At 38.2% G+C, this 13,933-nt stretch overlaps 1 protein-coding gene across 1 annotated transcript in view; it reads right to left on the bottom strand.

Moving 5' to 3' along the window:
* Positions 1 to 26: 26 nt before the first annotated feature.
* mep1a.2 (meprin A, alpha (PABA peptide hydrolase), tandem duplicate 2) overlaps positions 27 to 13,933 on the bottom strand; it is a 92,855-nt gene continuing 78,948 nt past the window's right edge. The window contains exons 9-15 of the mRNA XM_039607889.1: positions 3,501 to 3,722; positions 3,087 to 3,233; positions 2,732 to 2,947; positions 2,175 to 2,621; positions 1,241 to 1,414; positions 957 to 1,161; positions 27 to 488 (exon numbers count right to left, since the gene is read on the bottom strand). Coding sequence (XP_039463823.1) covers positions 338 to 488; positions 957 to 1,161; positions 1,241 to 1,414; positions 2,175 to 2,621; positions 2,732 to 2,947; positions 3,087 to 3,233; positions 3,501 to 3,722 — 1,562 coding nt within the window. The 3' untranslated portion in view covers positions 27 to 337. The remainder of the gene's footprint in view (positions 489 to 956; positions 1,162 to 1,240; positions 1,415 to 2,174; positions 2,622 to 2,731; positions 2,948 to 3,086; positions 3,234 to 3,500; positions 3,723 to 13,933) is intronic.

The raw sequence follows: 13,933 nt of genomic DNA, 5'->3' as shown, positions 1-13,933 counted from the left end.
TCCTTTTAAAAAAAATCATTGCCGCATACAAATAGACAAATCATTGTTTTTATAACGTTATGTTGGGACATCACCTTTGAGTGCAGTGGCTCAATTTAGTCCTGTTCCTTATATTGTTTCTAAACCTGATGCCTAATAGCAGGTCCTTATGATTTCAAAAATAAATGGAAAAGTTTATGTAATACAATAATCTTTGCATGTGGAAACATTCACAATCCATCTCCCTCCCAAATGAGCCCTCATTTAACAAATAGTTACATTTCACTCCAGTACTGACGATAGTTTTGATTTCATTACTGAACAAATGCAGAGAAAATGTCATCCACTGAAGTGAAAGTTACTGTGGTCCCCTGATAACGAGTACAATAGCCAGGGTCAGTACTACTGTTCCTGTTATGCCACCAGTCACAGCTGCCAGGAAGCTTCTATCTACATTCAGCTTCTCACACATCTTTCCAGAGTAGTATGTGGCCTGGCTTGTTGCACACCTGAAAAGCAGCAGACAGACCTTTTAATATGAAAGCAATCCCCTGTATCTTAAAAAAAATGCTTTAAAACTGTGTCTAACACCCAGGCCTAGGGGTGATATTGATCTGATGTTGCAGTGGAATGAAAATATGCATGTTTGTAAAGATTTCAGCCTTATAGATTATGTAATTGACCTCATCTATTTATATCGCTTTGATAATAAAATCTATAATATATAATTAAATATTATGGAAAGCAGTAAGCCCACAAATGGAAAAATAACCCCATGATTAGTAATGCCATACAGTATATTCATCCAAAAATGTATGTATATATTATTGCTATTTCTTAAAGTTGTAACATATCGTATTGTTTAAATAGTTCAGTCTGTTACTGTTGCTGTCTTGGAGCAACTGTAACGCACATAATTTCCTTAGGGATTAATAAAGTATTCTGCTTCTGATTCTGAAAAGGAGACCATCACAAACCTGCAAGATGATTTCCCGTCACTTTCCACACACACTCCTCCATTAAAACAGGGGTTGGGGAGACAGGGGTTGGCAGCACGTGCCACTCTGTGTTTTGGAGCCTCTGGTCTCATTTTTAATCTTCTCTGTGACTTCTCATCTGTGATGTCATTGCATGGTGGGTCCAGTTGAACAGGCACCTCAGTCTTGATCAGGTGGGTCAAATCTAGCGAACCATTGAGAAGATGCTAATTTAAAATATTAGATAGAAAAATGAAATGGGGCATCACATTTCAGATCCTTACCACTGAAGTCGGCAGTAACGATGAGATCGTTGTTCTTGAGGAAGTTCCTCCTGTGCAGATGCGAGTGGGAAATGAATGTGCTCCAGCCAAAGTCTTGACTGCGGAAGCATTTACAGCTGTCATCCCACACTGCTCCGGATGTGGCTGTTGGTTTGTTCCAACGGGCATGAGTGTCTTGAGTGGACAAAAAAACAAGTATATTCGTGTTTAACACATGGATGTCGGGGACACATTGCCGAAAATGTACAGACTTGGTCAAAACTAACAAAATTGTCAGAAATGGTAAAAGACTTAATTCTGTAGCTAATGTCCTGCATGTGCTTGCAGCAGCCATAGACCAAAGTTAGCATTCATTTGAAGTTATTTTTCAGCCTACAGCAGATATTTGCCTTAAGTGATTCACTGTGCACTGTTCTCCAGGAATTAGTCGAAGCTGTCTATAGTTTCTTGATTGTGAGGCAGATTATTCACAATTGTCATATCCTTTCAAGGTTTTCTTGACTGGAAATAAACCTTTGTATGACCATAATTCACTGCAGAGTCAGGTGATGTGTTCATTTTTAATAAGTTTAATTAGAATTCGCAGGTGTATTTTGATCTTTGTAATTTAGGAAACCTTACCACTGAAGAGAATAATAGGACATCACTGTTGCAATACGTCCTACTACTTATTCAGTAACTGTAGAGTTCCAAATCTCCTCTGTCATTAACAAAAATTGTGCTCCAGGAGCTTCATGACACAGCTTTCTGTGGCTTCTATGGCCAAGCACTCCTGTAGGTGTAATGCATTGGTGGCCCTGTGTTTGTGTCCATATTAGGGGAAGCAGAAAATATCAAAATTATCTGAATGGTCCCTCACTTCCACCAGTTGCACTTTGTATGGATTAGCATGTTCATCTTTTTAGTAAACACTCAGGCTCTGACCTTTTCCTACCTGTGGTGAAGCTTCTTGTGGACGACATCCTTAATTTAACGTCTGGTTCCTGGTCCATGACAACAATGGTTGCCTGTCTGTTTTGGGCTGGCCACTCCATCACTGCATCATTTTCACCACTGCACAGGTGTAAGGTCATACCAACATAGTCTGGGTAGTCACTGTGTCTTCCATTTGGGTAAACACTGATACCAAATGAGTAGCCCTCTGGATTGTAGAAGCATATGCTTCTCAGCGCACTGCCAATGGGAACGGTGGCAAGAATACTGGTAAAGTTGTGGATTTGCCACACAGCACTTGGGCAAATGGTCTCAGTGAGAGTGATGTCATCAATTAAGATTGAGCCTGATGAGGCAGATGATCCTCTAATGCCTTGGAATAAATAGCGGAACTTCTTTGTAACCTTGAGAGTCACTTGAGCTATTTTCCAAGTATCATCCCCATCACCTGAGAGACAAAAAGCAGGTGCCAAACTATTCTAATTCATACTTTATCATGTATCTGAAAGACAAAATTTGCAATACAAAGCTCCTTTGGGGCATTTTAGTGCATAGTACCTATAATGGTGTGGATCTTCTCAACACTGTGCACAGTCCCTGTCCCATCATCAGTCCTGATCCATATTACTAATTTGTCCCCAGGTCCTCCAGTCATCTTGTAGAAGAACTGCAGGCACTGTTCGTCTCTTTTAGGGTAAAGGATACGTGACTCCAGCAAAGCACTTTTGCCAGCATCACCCAAAGATGTATCGAACTTCATGAAATAGCCAGAATCTAAAAAGACATTTTAAAGAGATAAAGGGCAACAATCACTTCTCTGGTTCACAGAGTAAAATTAACCATTACTGTTGGGTTTTTTCCTCTGTCAACATTTATGACTGGCAGTCTTTTTCATATGAAATTTGCTCATCACCTCTGCAGCGCCCTGCCAGGGTATGATCTGTATCCACTGGACTGCTCAGCGTCTGAACCCAGTTTGCATTGTCTTCCTCATTCTGGATCATTCCACAAATGTTGATCAGTTCAAAGGAACACTGGTCCAACAGAGTAAGTGTGTTGTCTGGAAAAGAAATACTAACAACAGTCGGCTACAGAGCTGAAGTTTAGTTGATGTAATGATGTGATAAAATCTGACATAAAGTCATTTTTTGCTGTGTCAGATAGGATTCTGACAAAGTCTATTCTGAATGAAAAAGTACAACTTCTAAAGTAAAATATCACTAATACTGGATGAAGAGTACTTGAAAGACAACTTTATAACCGCTTACAGAATGTCCACTAGCATCCAGTCTCTAACATTTAGACTGCAACGACAGGAAAGACTTACCACAGTCATACATGCGATTGAGTCTAGTGATGTCTACTTCACTCAAGTCCAACCGCTGGCCAATGACCTCATTAAAGTAGGGTATGGCGGTGGTGATTGTGGGGATGCTATTGTTCTTGTTGAAGGAGAATGGTCTGTAGTGCATGATCGACTCATAATCATAGGGTGTGTTCAGATCAGTGATGAAATCATCCTCATACTTATTGAAATTGTGCTCTTTTCCTGTGGCAAAAGCAACACTACCATTAATATGTGCAAGTTACATAATGAAACTATGACATTGACTCACAAAGAAAGAAGTAGAGCACATCATAGGTTTACTATACAAGCATAAGTGTCATTTTTCTCCTAACTGTATTTTATTATTTTACAATTGAATGGTGTCAATTTCCATTGTTACACCACCACAGCAAAGCGTCACGAATCCTGAAACTTTTTTAATGTCTTTACATAAAACATGCACAACTCTCAAACAATTTCAAATTTTTATCCAAGTCTTGGCAATTGAGACAAAAAGTGTTATGTAAGATGACACAATTCAAAAATGACTTGCATAACAACAATAATAATAATAATAAAGCGAAAATTTCAGAAGAAATTTTAAGTGTGCCTATGCCGCTGGTAATCAGTGTAGTTTGCCATTCATACAGCTACAGAGAGCAAAACTCAGCAGAGCAGCCATTCTCCACCATGAACTATGGTAAAAACAAACACCGCTCGCGCCTCACAGATGACAGCTTACAGTTTTGGGTAAAGATGAAGTTACTTTGTACAGCCCCGATTTGCAGACGCTGTGCACACAGGTTCATGAGCAGAAGTCCCATTGTACCACGGCAGACCCGACAATGTTTGCATGAACACGCTTTGAAGCATTATGTTATGGACCACTTTTCACACATGGTTGGTGTACCCACACAGCCAGCTGTAGCTTTTCAACTCACAGCCCGACACACACCCAAAAAACAGCCGAGAGAGCACAGACTACGCCAGAGAGGCGTGATTGCAGATGCCGCTCAGGTGGGTCCACCTCCCCTGCAGCGGCACTGCAGACCACGCCCCGCCACACACATCAATCACGTAAAATAAATATTTATGCACTTTTGCATTCACTTTTTGTTTTTTGTTATTTTTACACAGTGTTCTAAATGATGAACAATGGTCTACAGCCAATCTTGTGTATTATTATACAAACTTTGGTTGTAAGATTCAGATAACTATTTAATAAAAGCTAAATATTTTATATGAGAGTAAGAAAGAAAAGTATATCTTTGTGTCCACCTTTCTCTGTTAATGCCCTAGCTGCCCCCCCGTAAAAGCTTTGCTAGATCCGCCCCTGCACAGTTACCAGCTGTCAGCTACACAAAAAAGGAGCTTGGTCTTTGTCTCTCAGAAACAACTCATAACTTCCCTTCAACTCATTCATGTCACCTAAAGTGTAAACCTGTTTCTCCATCACCAGTTCAGCTCTGATGATTCAGTAAGGACATCTCCTGATTTCATCTTCATGCTCCAGCAAACATCAGCTGATACTAGAAATTAAAATCAAAAGAATTCTAACAACAGCTGATCAAGCTTAAACGTGCTGCTGTTGTTTAGCGCGATAAATAAGAGCGAACAGCCGATCATTGATCAGTTTCATGATTGACGTTTCAACACACAAGAGAATGACAGGGGAGGCTTCGTAACGACAGAATAAATCATAATGTTTTCTCTGAATGTGGGGCGATTCCATTTGTATGCGGCACGGCAACTCTATGAACTAACCCTAATGAATAAAATAAAGTCCAACGTCAGTAACTTAGTGCGCACACAGCTGTATATAAACTCCCGTGGCAGTACGATTGTAAAAGGTCAACGAAAATAAATTACACCTAAACTCGGTTTATATCTGACCCAAATAGAGTGCAGTTCATAACTTCTTACCTGAAATTCAGTTCACCTCACGCTCCTGCCTTCGGTTTCCAGCATCATCGGCCCATATAAGCGAAAAATAAGTCCAGCTAAAACACATACTGTCGGCGAGCGACCGGTGCTGACACGAGTTTCACCCGCCTCAATATAAGCCAAGCCTGGGTGCTTTTTCACGAAGGGTCGCTAGCGGCGCTAGCTAACTATGCTAGCGGCGCTAGCTAGCTGGCTATCAGCAACACGTAAGAGAACTGCTGCTAAATAAACTACACCTAAACTCGGTTTATATCTGACCCAAATAGAGTGCAGGTCATAACTTCTTACCTGAAATTCAGTTCACCTCACGCTCCTGCCTTCGCTTTCCTGATCCACGATTGACCTCCGCGTTAGCAAACACCGGTCGATCGGCGGTAGCCTCACCGCCTTTTATGTCTCGTTCATGGCATGTCCTTTCTGTCACACACGGTGGATAGCTGCCCTCTGTTGTAGCTCCACCACCAAACAACTCAGTTATTTTTTCCACATCGACATCAGCTGATACTAGAAATTAGAAGCAAATGAATTCTAACAACAGCTGATCAAGCTTAAACGCGATGCAGCTGTTGTTTAGGCGATAAACAAACAAGAGCGAAAAAGCCGATCATTGATCAGTTTCATGATTGAAGTTGCAACAGGCAGAGAATGACAGGGGAGGCTTCGTAACGACAGAATAAATCGTAATATTTTCTCTGAATGTGGCACGATTCCGTTTGTACGGCAACTCTGACGAACCCCTTATGAATAAAATAAAGTCCAACGTCAGTAACTTAGCGCGCACACAGCTGTATACAAACTCCCGTCGTGCTAGCTAGCACGCAGTACGATTGTAAAAAGTCAGCACAATGAAAACAAACTACACCTAAACTCGGTTTATATCTGACCCAATAGAGTGCAGTTCATAACTTCTTACCTGAAATTCAGTTCACCTCACGCTCCTGCCTTCGGTTTCCAGCATCATTGGCCCATATAAACGAAAAATAAGTCCAGCTAAAACACATACTGTCGGCGAGCGACCGGTGCTGACACGAGTTTCACCCGCCTCAATATAAGCCAAGCCTGGGTGCTTTTTCACGAAGGGTCGCTAGCGGCGCGAGCTAACTATGCTAGGCTATAGTTAGCTAGCGGCTATCAGCAACACATAAGAGAACTGCTGCTAAATAAACTACACCTAAACTCGGTTTATATCTGACCCAAATAGAGTGCAGGTCATAACTTCTTACCTGAAATTCAGTTCACCTCACGCTCCTGCCTTCTCTTTCCCTGATCCACGATTGACCTCCGCGTTAGCAAACACCGGTCGATCGGCGGTCGCGGCATGTCCTTTCTGTCATACACGGTGGATAGCTGCCCACTGTTGTAGCTCCGCATTATAGCACCACCAAACAACTCAGTTATTTTTTTCCACATCCAGCTATAACTCCGATTCTGTGCGAGCATTTGCGAGAGACGGGGAGGTGAAAGGAGAGAGAGTCCCTCGCTGTGCATTTGCAGCCAAGTGCGGCAGCTGGCTAGGTAGCCGGCTAGCTGTCAGGCAGGACCGAGGTCGTCAGAGCACTGTCGCTAATATGATAAAACAAGCAGATATTTGAAGTTTACACACCTACATTCTCGCCTGAAAATATCTTAAAAGTTGATTTTGTGACCTAGAAACACTAATAAAAGACATATAAAACGGAAGTGGTGGCGCCATTATTTAACTCGGCAGAGGTGTGCTATGAATTGTGGGATATGGAGTTTTCCACCAAGCATAGGAGCCATTGTGTTTACCGTAACTATTCAATGGTTCGCGCAACCTTAAAACCTCAATGGTTCCTGAAAGCAGCGAGGCTGTGCGCGCCATTGATATTGTCATCATTACGGTATCCAAATAAGGGTCGACAGGCTGTACCACTCCCGGCATACCACTAGAGAGAGCCAACACACCACAAATGAAGTTTGAAATTTGTTTCAATGGGACCAAAAGATGGCGCCAACACACCACAAATGAAGTCTGTTTATTTGGCGCCAAAAGATGAATTGGCCTAAATTTGCACTAAAATATTAATATTTAAAAAACTATAAAAGTCATGAACACCAAAAGTCATGACATAATAGTCCAGCTCCAGCCGCACAAAATGATCTAACATATGTAACCCTAATGTCAAAACTGTTCGGCAGAGGAGCGCGGGAAAATTTTCACTAAAATATTAATATTTAAAAACTATAAAATTCATAAAGACCAAAAGTCATAGCACACCATTCCAGATCCGGCCGCACAAAATGAGGTAACATATATGAAGCTTGTCTCAAAACTGCGGGCGAGATTAAGCTGCAAAATTTCAGGCGAAACTGGAGAATAATAATAACTAGAAAAATTTGCATTTCCTGCGAAAATGCTGTGTGGATGCCTTAACGCTGAAGCTGTCTGCTGAAAATGACTGAAAAAGATGAAAAGCTGCAAAAATTGTATGGCAGTAAAGAAACTGAAAAATTCTGCTAAATACACGTGAGAAAACAGAAACTTTTGCTGAAAAGAGGTGGAAAGGCAATGATTCTGCTTAAAAGGTGTAAAGAAGTTCAAATTTGTACTGAAAAGAGGAGAGGTGAAAAGGTTTCTTCTGAAATGAGGAGAAGATACTGAGATTTGTACTGATAAAAATGACTGAAAAAGATGAAAAGCTGCAAAAATTGTATGGCAGTAAAGAAACTGAAAAATTCTTCTAAATACACGTGAAAAAACAGAAACTTTTGCTGAAAAGAGGTGGAAAGGCAATGATTCTGCTTAAAAGGTGTAAAGAAGTTCAAATTTGTACTGAAAAGAGGAGAGGTGAAAAGGTTTCTTCTGAAATGAGTAGAAGATACTGAGATTTGTACTGATAAGAGGTGAAAGGCTGAAAATTCTGCTTAAAATAGGTGAATCAGCAGAATTTCTACTGAAAAGAGGTAAAGAAGTAGTTGCACTGAAAAAAGGTGAATCAGCAGAATGTCTGCTGAAAAAGAGATTTCTGTTGAAAACACCTGAAAAATCTGGGATTTGTGCTGAAAAGGGGTGAAAAAACTCACAATTCTGCTGAAACGGGGTGAAGAAGAGGTGTTTGGCTGTTGAGAAGAGTTAAATAAGTTGAACTGACAAATGTGATGATATGGCACAAATACTATGATTGGGTACAAATACTATAATTTGGCACAAGTACTATGATTTAGTACAAATACTATGATTTGGCAAAAATAGTATGACTTGGCAATAATACTGAATTTTAGCACAACTACTGAGATTTGATTGAAATACTATGATTTAGAAAAGATGTTATAACTTTGTACAAATACACTGTTTTGGCACAAATAATATGATTTGGTTCAGATGCTATGATTTGAAACAAATACTATGATTTGGGAGAAATACTATTATTTAGTTGAAATACTATGATTTTCCAGAAATACTATGCCTTAGTAGTAATACTATAACATAACAGATATATGATGATTTTGCAGACATTCTGGTTTTACACAAATACTATAATGTGGCAGAAATACTATGTTTTAGCACAAATACTATGATTTGCTATAAATACTATGATTTGGCACATATACTGTATTCAGCAGATATACTATAACAAAATAGAGAGTCTACGACTTAGTAATAATACTATAACATAATAGATATACTATGATTTTGCAGACAGTCTATGTTTTTGCACAACTAGCACAATGTGGCAGAAATACTATGATTTGGCACAAGTACTATGATTTAGTAGAAATTCTCTTTTGGCACAAATACTATGTTTCAGTACAAATACTATGATTTGGCAATAATACTGCGTTTCAGCACAGCTACTGAGATTTGACTGAAATGCTATGATTTAAAAGAAATACTATGATTTCGTACAAATACTATGTTTTGGTTCGAATACTATGATTTGCAAAAAATAGTATGATTTGCACAAGTACCATGATTTAGGACAAATACTAAGAATTGGCAGAAATACTATGCCTTAGTAGTAATACTATAACATAACAGATATACTGTGGTTTAGCAGACATAGTATGTTTTTGAACAAATACTGCGATTTTGCTTAAATACTATGAAATTGCAGTAATACTATGATTTTGAAGGAATACTATATATAGGTAGAAATACTATGCCTTAGTAGTAATACTATAACATAACAGATATACTGTGATTTTGCAGACATAGAATTTTTTTGCACAAATACTACGATTTTGCTCAAATACTATGAAATTGCAGTAATACTATGATTTTGAAGGAATACTATGATTAGGTAGAAATACTATGCCTTAGTAGTAATACTATAACATAACACACATACTGTGATTTAACAGACAATTTGTTTTTGCAAAAATAATACGATGTCGCTCAAATACTATAAAATTGCAGTGATACTTTGATTTTGAAGGAATACTATGATTTGGTAGAAATACTATGCCTTAGTAGTAATACAATAACATAACAGATATACTGTGGTTTAGCAGACATAGTATGTTTTTGCACAAATACTGCGATTTTGCTTAAATACTATGAAATTGCAGTAATACTATGATTTTGAAGGAATACTATGATGTGGTAGAAATACTATGCCTTAGTAGTAATACTATAACATAACAGTTATACTGATTTTGCAGACACAGCATGTTTTTGCACAAATACTACGATTTTGCTCAAATACTATGAAACTACAGTAACACTATCATGTTGAAGGAATACTTTGATTTGGTAGAAATACTATGCCTTAGTAGTAATACTATAATATAACAGATATACTGTGATTTTGCAGACATAGTATGTGTTTGCACAAATACTACGATTTTGCTCAAATACTATGAAATTGCAGTAATACTATGATTTTGAAGGAATACTTTGATTTGTTAGAAATACTATGCCTTAGTAGTAATACTATAACATAACAGATATACTGTGATTTAGCAGACATAGTATGTTTTGCACAAATACTACAATTTGGCAAGAAATACTATGTTTGGGCACAAATACTATGATTTGCTATAAATACTATGATTTGGCACATATACTATAATCAGCAGATATACTATAACATAACAGAAATTCTACGACTTAGTAGTAATACTATAACATAACAGAAATTTTAATTGGGCACAAATACCATGATTTGACAAAAAAATACCATGATTTGGCACAAATACAATGATTTGGCAGAAATACTATGATTGGGTACAAATACTATGATTTGGCACAAGTACTATGACTTAGTACAAATACTATGATTTGGCACAAATACTATGATTTAGCAGAAATACTATGTTTTAACATAAATAATATCTTTTGACAGAAATTTCTGCTAAAAGGTGCTATTTCTGCTTTTTAGCAGAAATACTGTAATTTTGCACAAATACTATGATTTGGGATAAATACTATGATTTGGCAGATGTACTATATTCAGCACATATACTATAACATAACAGAAATACCTCCACCTACTAGTAATAGTATAACATATCAGAAATGTCATGATTTGACACAAAAACCATGATTTGGCACAAATACCATGATTTGGCAAAAATACTATGATTACCCAGAATTACTATGATTGAGCAGAAGTACTAAGATGTAGTAGAAGTACTTTGATTTAGCACAAATACTATTATGGAGGAGTAATACTTTAACATGGGAGAAATATTGATACACACACACACACACAGAGCCTAAAGGGAACAGTGGCTGTTAAGAGTCTGGGCTTGGTATATCTAGGTCAGTTAAATTGGCTGCACCTGCTGTAATCAGCCCTTACACACACAGACACAGAGAGAAGTATGAGTCTTCTTCAGTGTATTTCTCACATTCAGGACTCCCCTCGAACAAATGGCCATAATTTCCTAACCGTAGGGGCTAGAATGCTCATTCTGACACCGTTTTGTTCAGAAGAGATGGGGAATCTGCAGGTCTTCATAATTCAGAGATAAACTATAAATTATTGAAGATATATGACTTGTAATACACTGTAACTGAGTAGAGGCAAAGCAAAACTGCCTTGACTTGCCCTCAAACAACGTTTTGTAACTCTAAATCTATATGGAGCATCAAAATCATTCTTTCACCGTAAAAACAGCAGGCTTTGGTGAACAGTCATGGAAATTTTCAGGTCTCTGTGGAAATCCATCAAAAAGATATGACGAGAGAAAAAGTGCCGCATTTCCAGAGTTTGAAATCTGAACAGATCTGAGCGAATGACGAATTTCCTACCCTCAAACAAGTGTAACTCATCTCAGAACGGTAATAGGTGAGAAAAACTTCTTGAATTGTGAGCATCAGGGTGTCTGAAGATATATTTGCACAAGCCTCATGTCTCAACTTTGTTTCGTTAAGGAGATATGACGATTTGAAAATGCCTCTCATTAGAGAATTCCAGCGCTGATTTTGAAGAAACTCTCCATTGAGTTTCTATGGAGAGTTTTCAGACTTTGTGTTACTCTGAGGAGATTTGCAAAACATCTATAAGTCCCACAACAATGATAGTGACATTTTCTGAAAGCCAGCAAAAATACCTACGTTTTGATGTATAATTTGTGGGGTTGAGTGGAAATTGAGCGAGTAGCATGAAGTTGTTCAGACAAGTGGTGAAAATTCAGAAAGTTTCACTGTCCACTCTGAGTTAATTGCATAGCAACCATAACAACGCATGTATTTTCTGAAAAATCACAATTTTGCAACTGAAAACTTAAAGAGATAAGATTTAAACGGTAGAAGGTCTGAAAAAGCTGAATCAGACAGGAATAGCCCAATAATCTGAGAACATTTTAAAGTTTGAATGGAGTTTCTGGGTGAAAGTATGACAAAGTAGTTAAGTTTCAAAAACAAGCAAGTTTTAGCAGAATTTCTGAAGATTTCCATTCATTTCAATGGGACAAATTAAAGGAAAAAAGTGTAATATTTTAAAAAGTATAATAGTAATAAACACCAAAAGTCATAGCCTACGTCAGCAGAAAGAGCAGAACAGTATAGAGTTTGAGCGGTGAAAATCGGCTGAAAACTGAAGCAGTAGTTAAGCGGCAAAAAGCGTCGGAAGCAACCAGAATAAAGTATAATAAAGAACTAGAAAATTTGCATTTCCTGCGAAAATGTGTGGATGCCTTAACGCTGAAGCTGTCTGCTGAAAAGCTGAAAAAGATGAAAAGTTGCAAAAGTTGTATGGTGGTGAAGAAACTGAAAATTCCGCTGAAAACAAGTGAAGAAGGAGAGATTTTTGCTTAAAAGTGGTGAAAAGCAAAAATTCTACTGCAAAGGGGTAAAGACGGCGAAATTTTGCTAAAAAGTGGTGAAAGAAACCCCTTATGTTGCCATGAGCAGGATTCGAACCCGGTCCTCCTGGTCTCAAGGCAGCTACTCATCTCACTGAGCCAAACTCATTCTCCCAATGAAGAGGTGGAGAGACTGACACTTTTGCTGAAATGAGCAGAAGCTGCTGAGAATTGTGCTGATAAGAGGAGAAAAGGCTGAAAATTTTGCAGAAAAGAGGTGAATCAGCAGAATTTCTGCAGAAAAGAGGTAAAGAAGCAGAAAGTTGCACTGAAAAGAGATGAATCAGCAGAATTTCTGCTCAAAAGTGTTTTTTCTGAAAACAGCTGAGATTTGTGCTAATAAGAGGTGAAAAGGCTGAAAATTTTGCAGAAGAGGTGAATAAGCAGAATTTTCAGCAGAATTCTACCGAAAAAGATGTTTTGCTGAAAATACCTGAAAAAGCAGGGACTTGTGCTGAAAAGTGGTGAAAAAAAAATATTGCCGTGAGCAGGATTTGAACCTGGCCCTCCTGGTCTCAAGGCAGCCACTCATCTCACTGAGCCAAACTCACTCTTGCAAAGAATAGGTGGAGAGACTCATAATTCTGCTGAAATGAGCAGAAGCTGCTCAAACTTTTGCAGAAAAGAGGTGAATCAGCAGAATTTCTGCTGAAAAGAGGTAAAACAACCTGTTTCTGCTCAAATTCACCAATCAGAGGTACTGCCTCTGTCTGCTTCATCAGGTGGGTACTTGTATGTATTTCTGCCATGGAGCATTAACAAGAATCTGAGGTCCATATTAGAAAAGCTGCTAAAATCATAAAACGTGCTGAAAAGAGATGAATCAGCAGAATTTCTGCTCAAAAGAGTTTTTTTTCTGAAAACAGCTGAGATTTGTGCTGATAAGAGGTGAAAAGGCTGAACATTTTGCAGAAAAGAGGTGAATCAGCAGAATTTCTGCAGAAAAGAGCTAAAGAAGCAATAAGTTGCGCTGAAAAGAGATGAATCAGCAGAGTTTCTGCTGAAAAGAGTTTTGTTTTTCTGAAAACAGCCAAAAAAGCTGGAATTTGTGCTGAAAAGGGGTGAAAAAAATGAAAATTTTGCCTACAGGGGTGAAGAAGCTAAAGTATACCAAATCAAAGTATTTGTGCCAAAACATAGTGTTTCTGCCATATTGTGGTACTACTACATTACAACATGAATACGGATTAAAGATGAAAGAAACTGGCAACAAATTC

Source organism: Oreochromis aureus, unplaced genomic scaffold (assembly GCF_013358895.1).
Source record: "Oreochromis aureus strain Israel breed Guangdong unplaced genomic scaffold, ZZ_aureus HiC_scaffold_93, whole genome shotgun sequence".
Classification (NCBI taxonomy): domain Eukaryota; kingdom Metazoa; phylum Chordata; class Actinopteri; order Cichliformes; family Cichlidae; genus Oreochromis; species Oreochromis aureus.
Note: the sequence above shows the minus strand (reverse complement) of the source record. Positions and strands in the feature narration are given on the sequence as shown.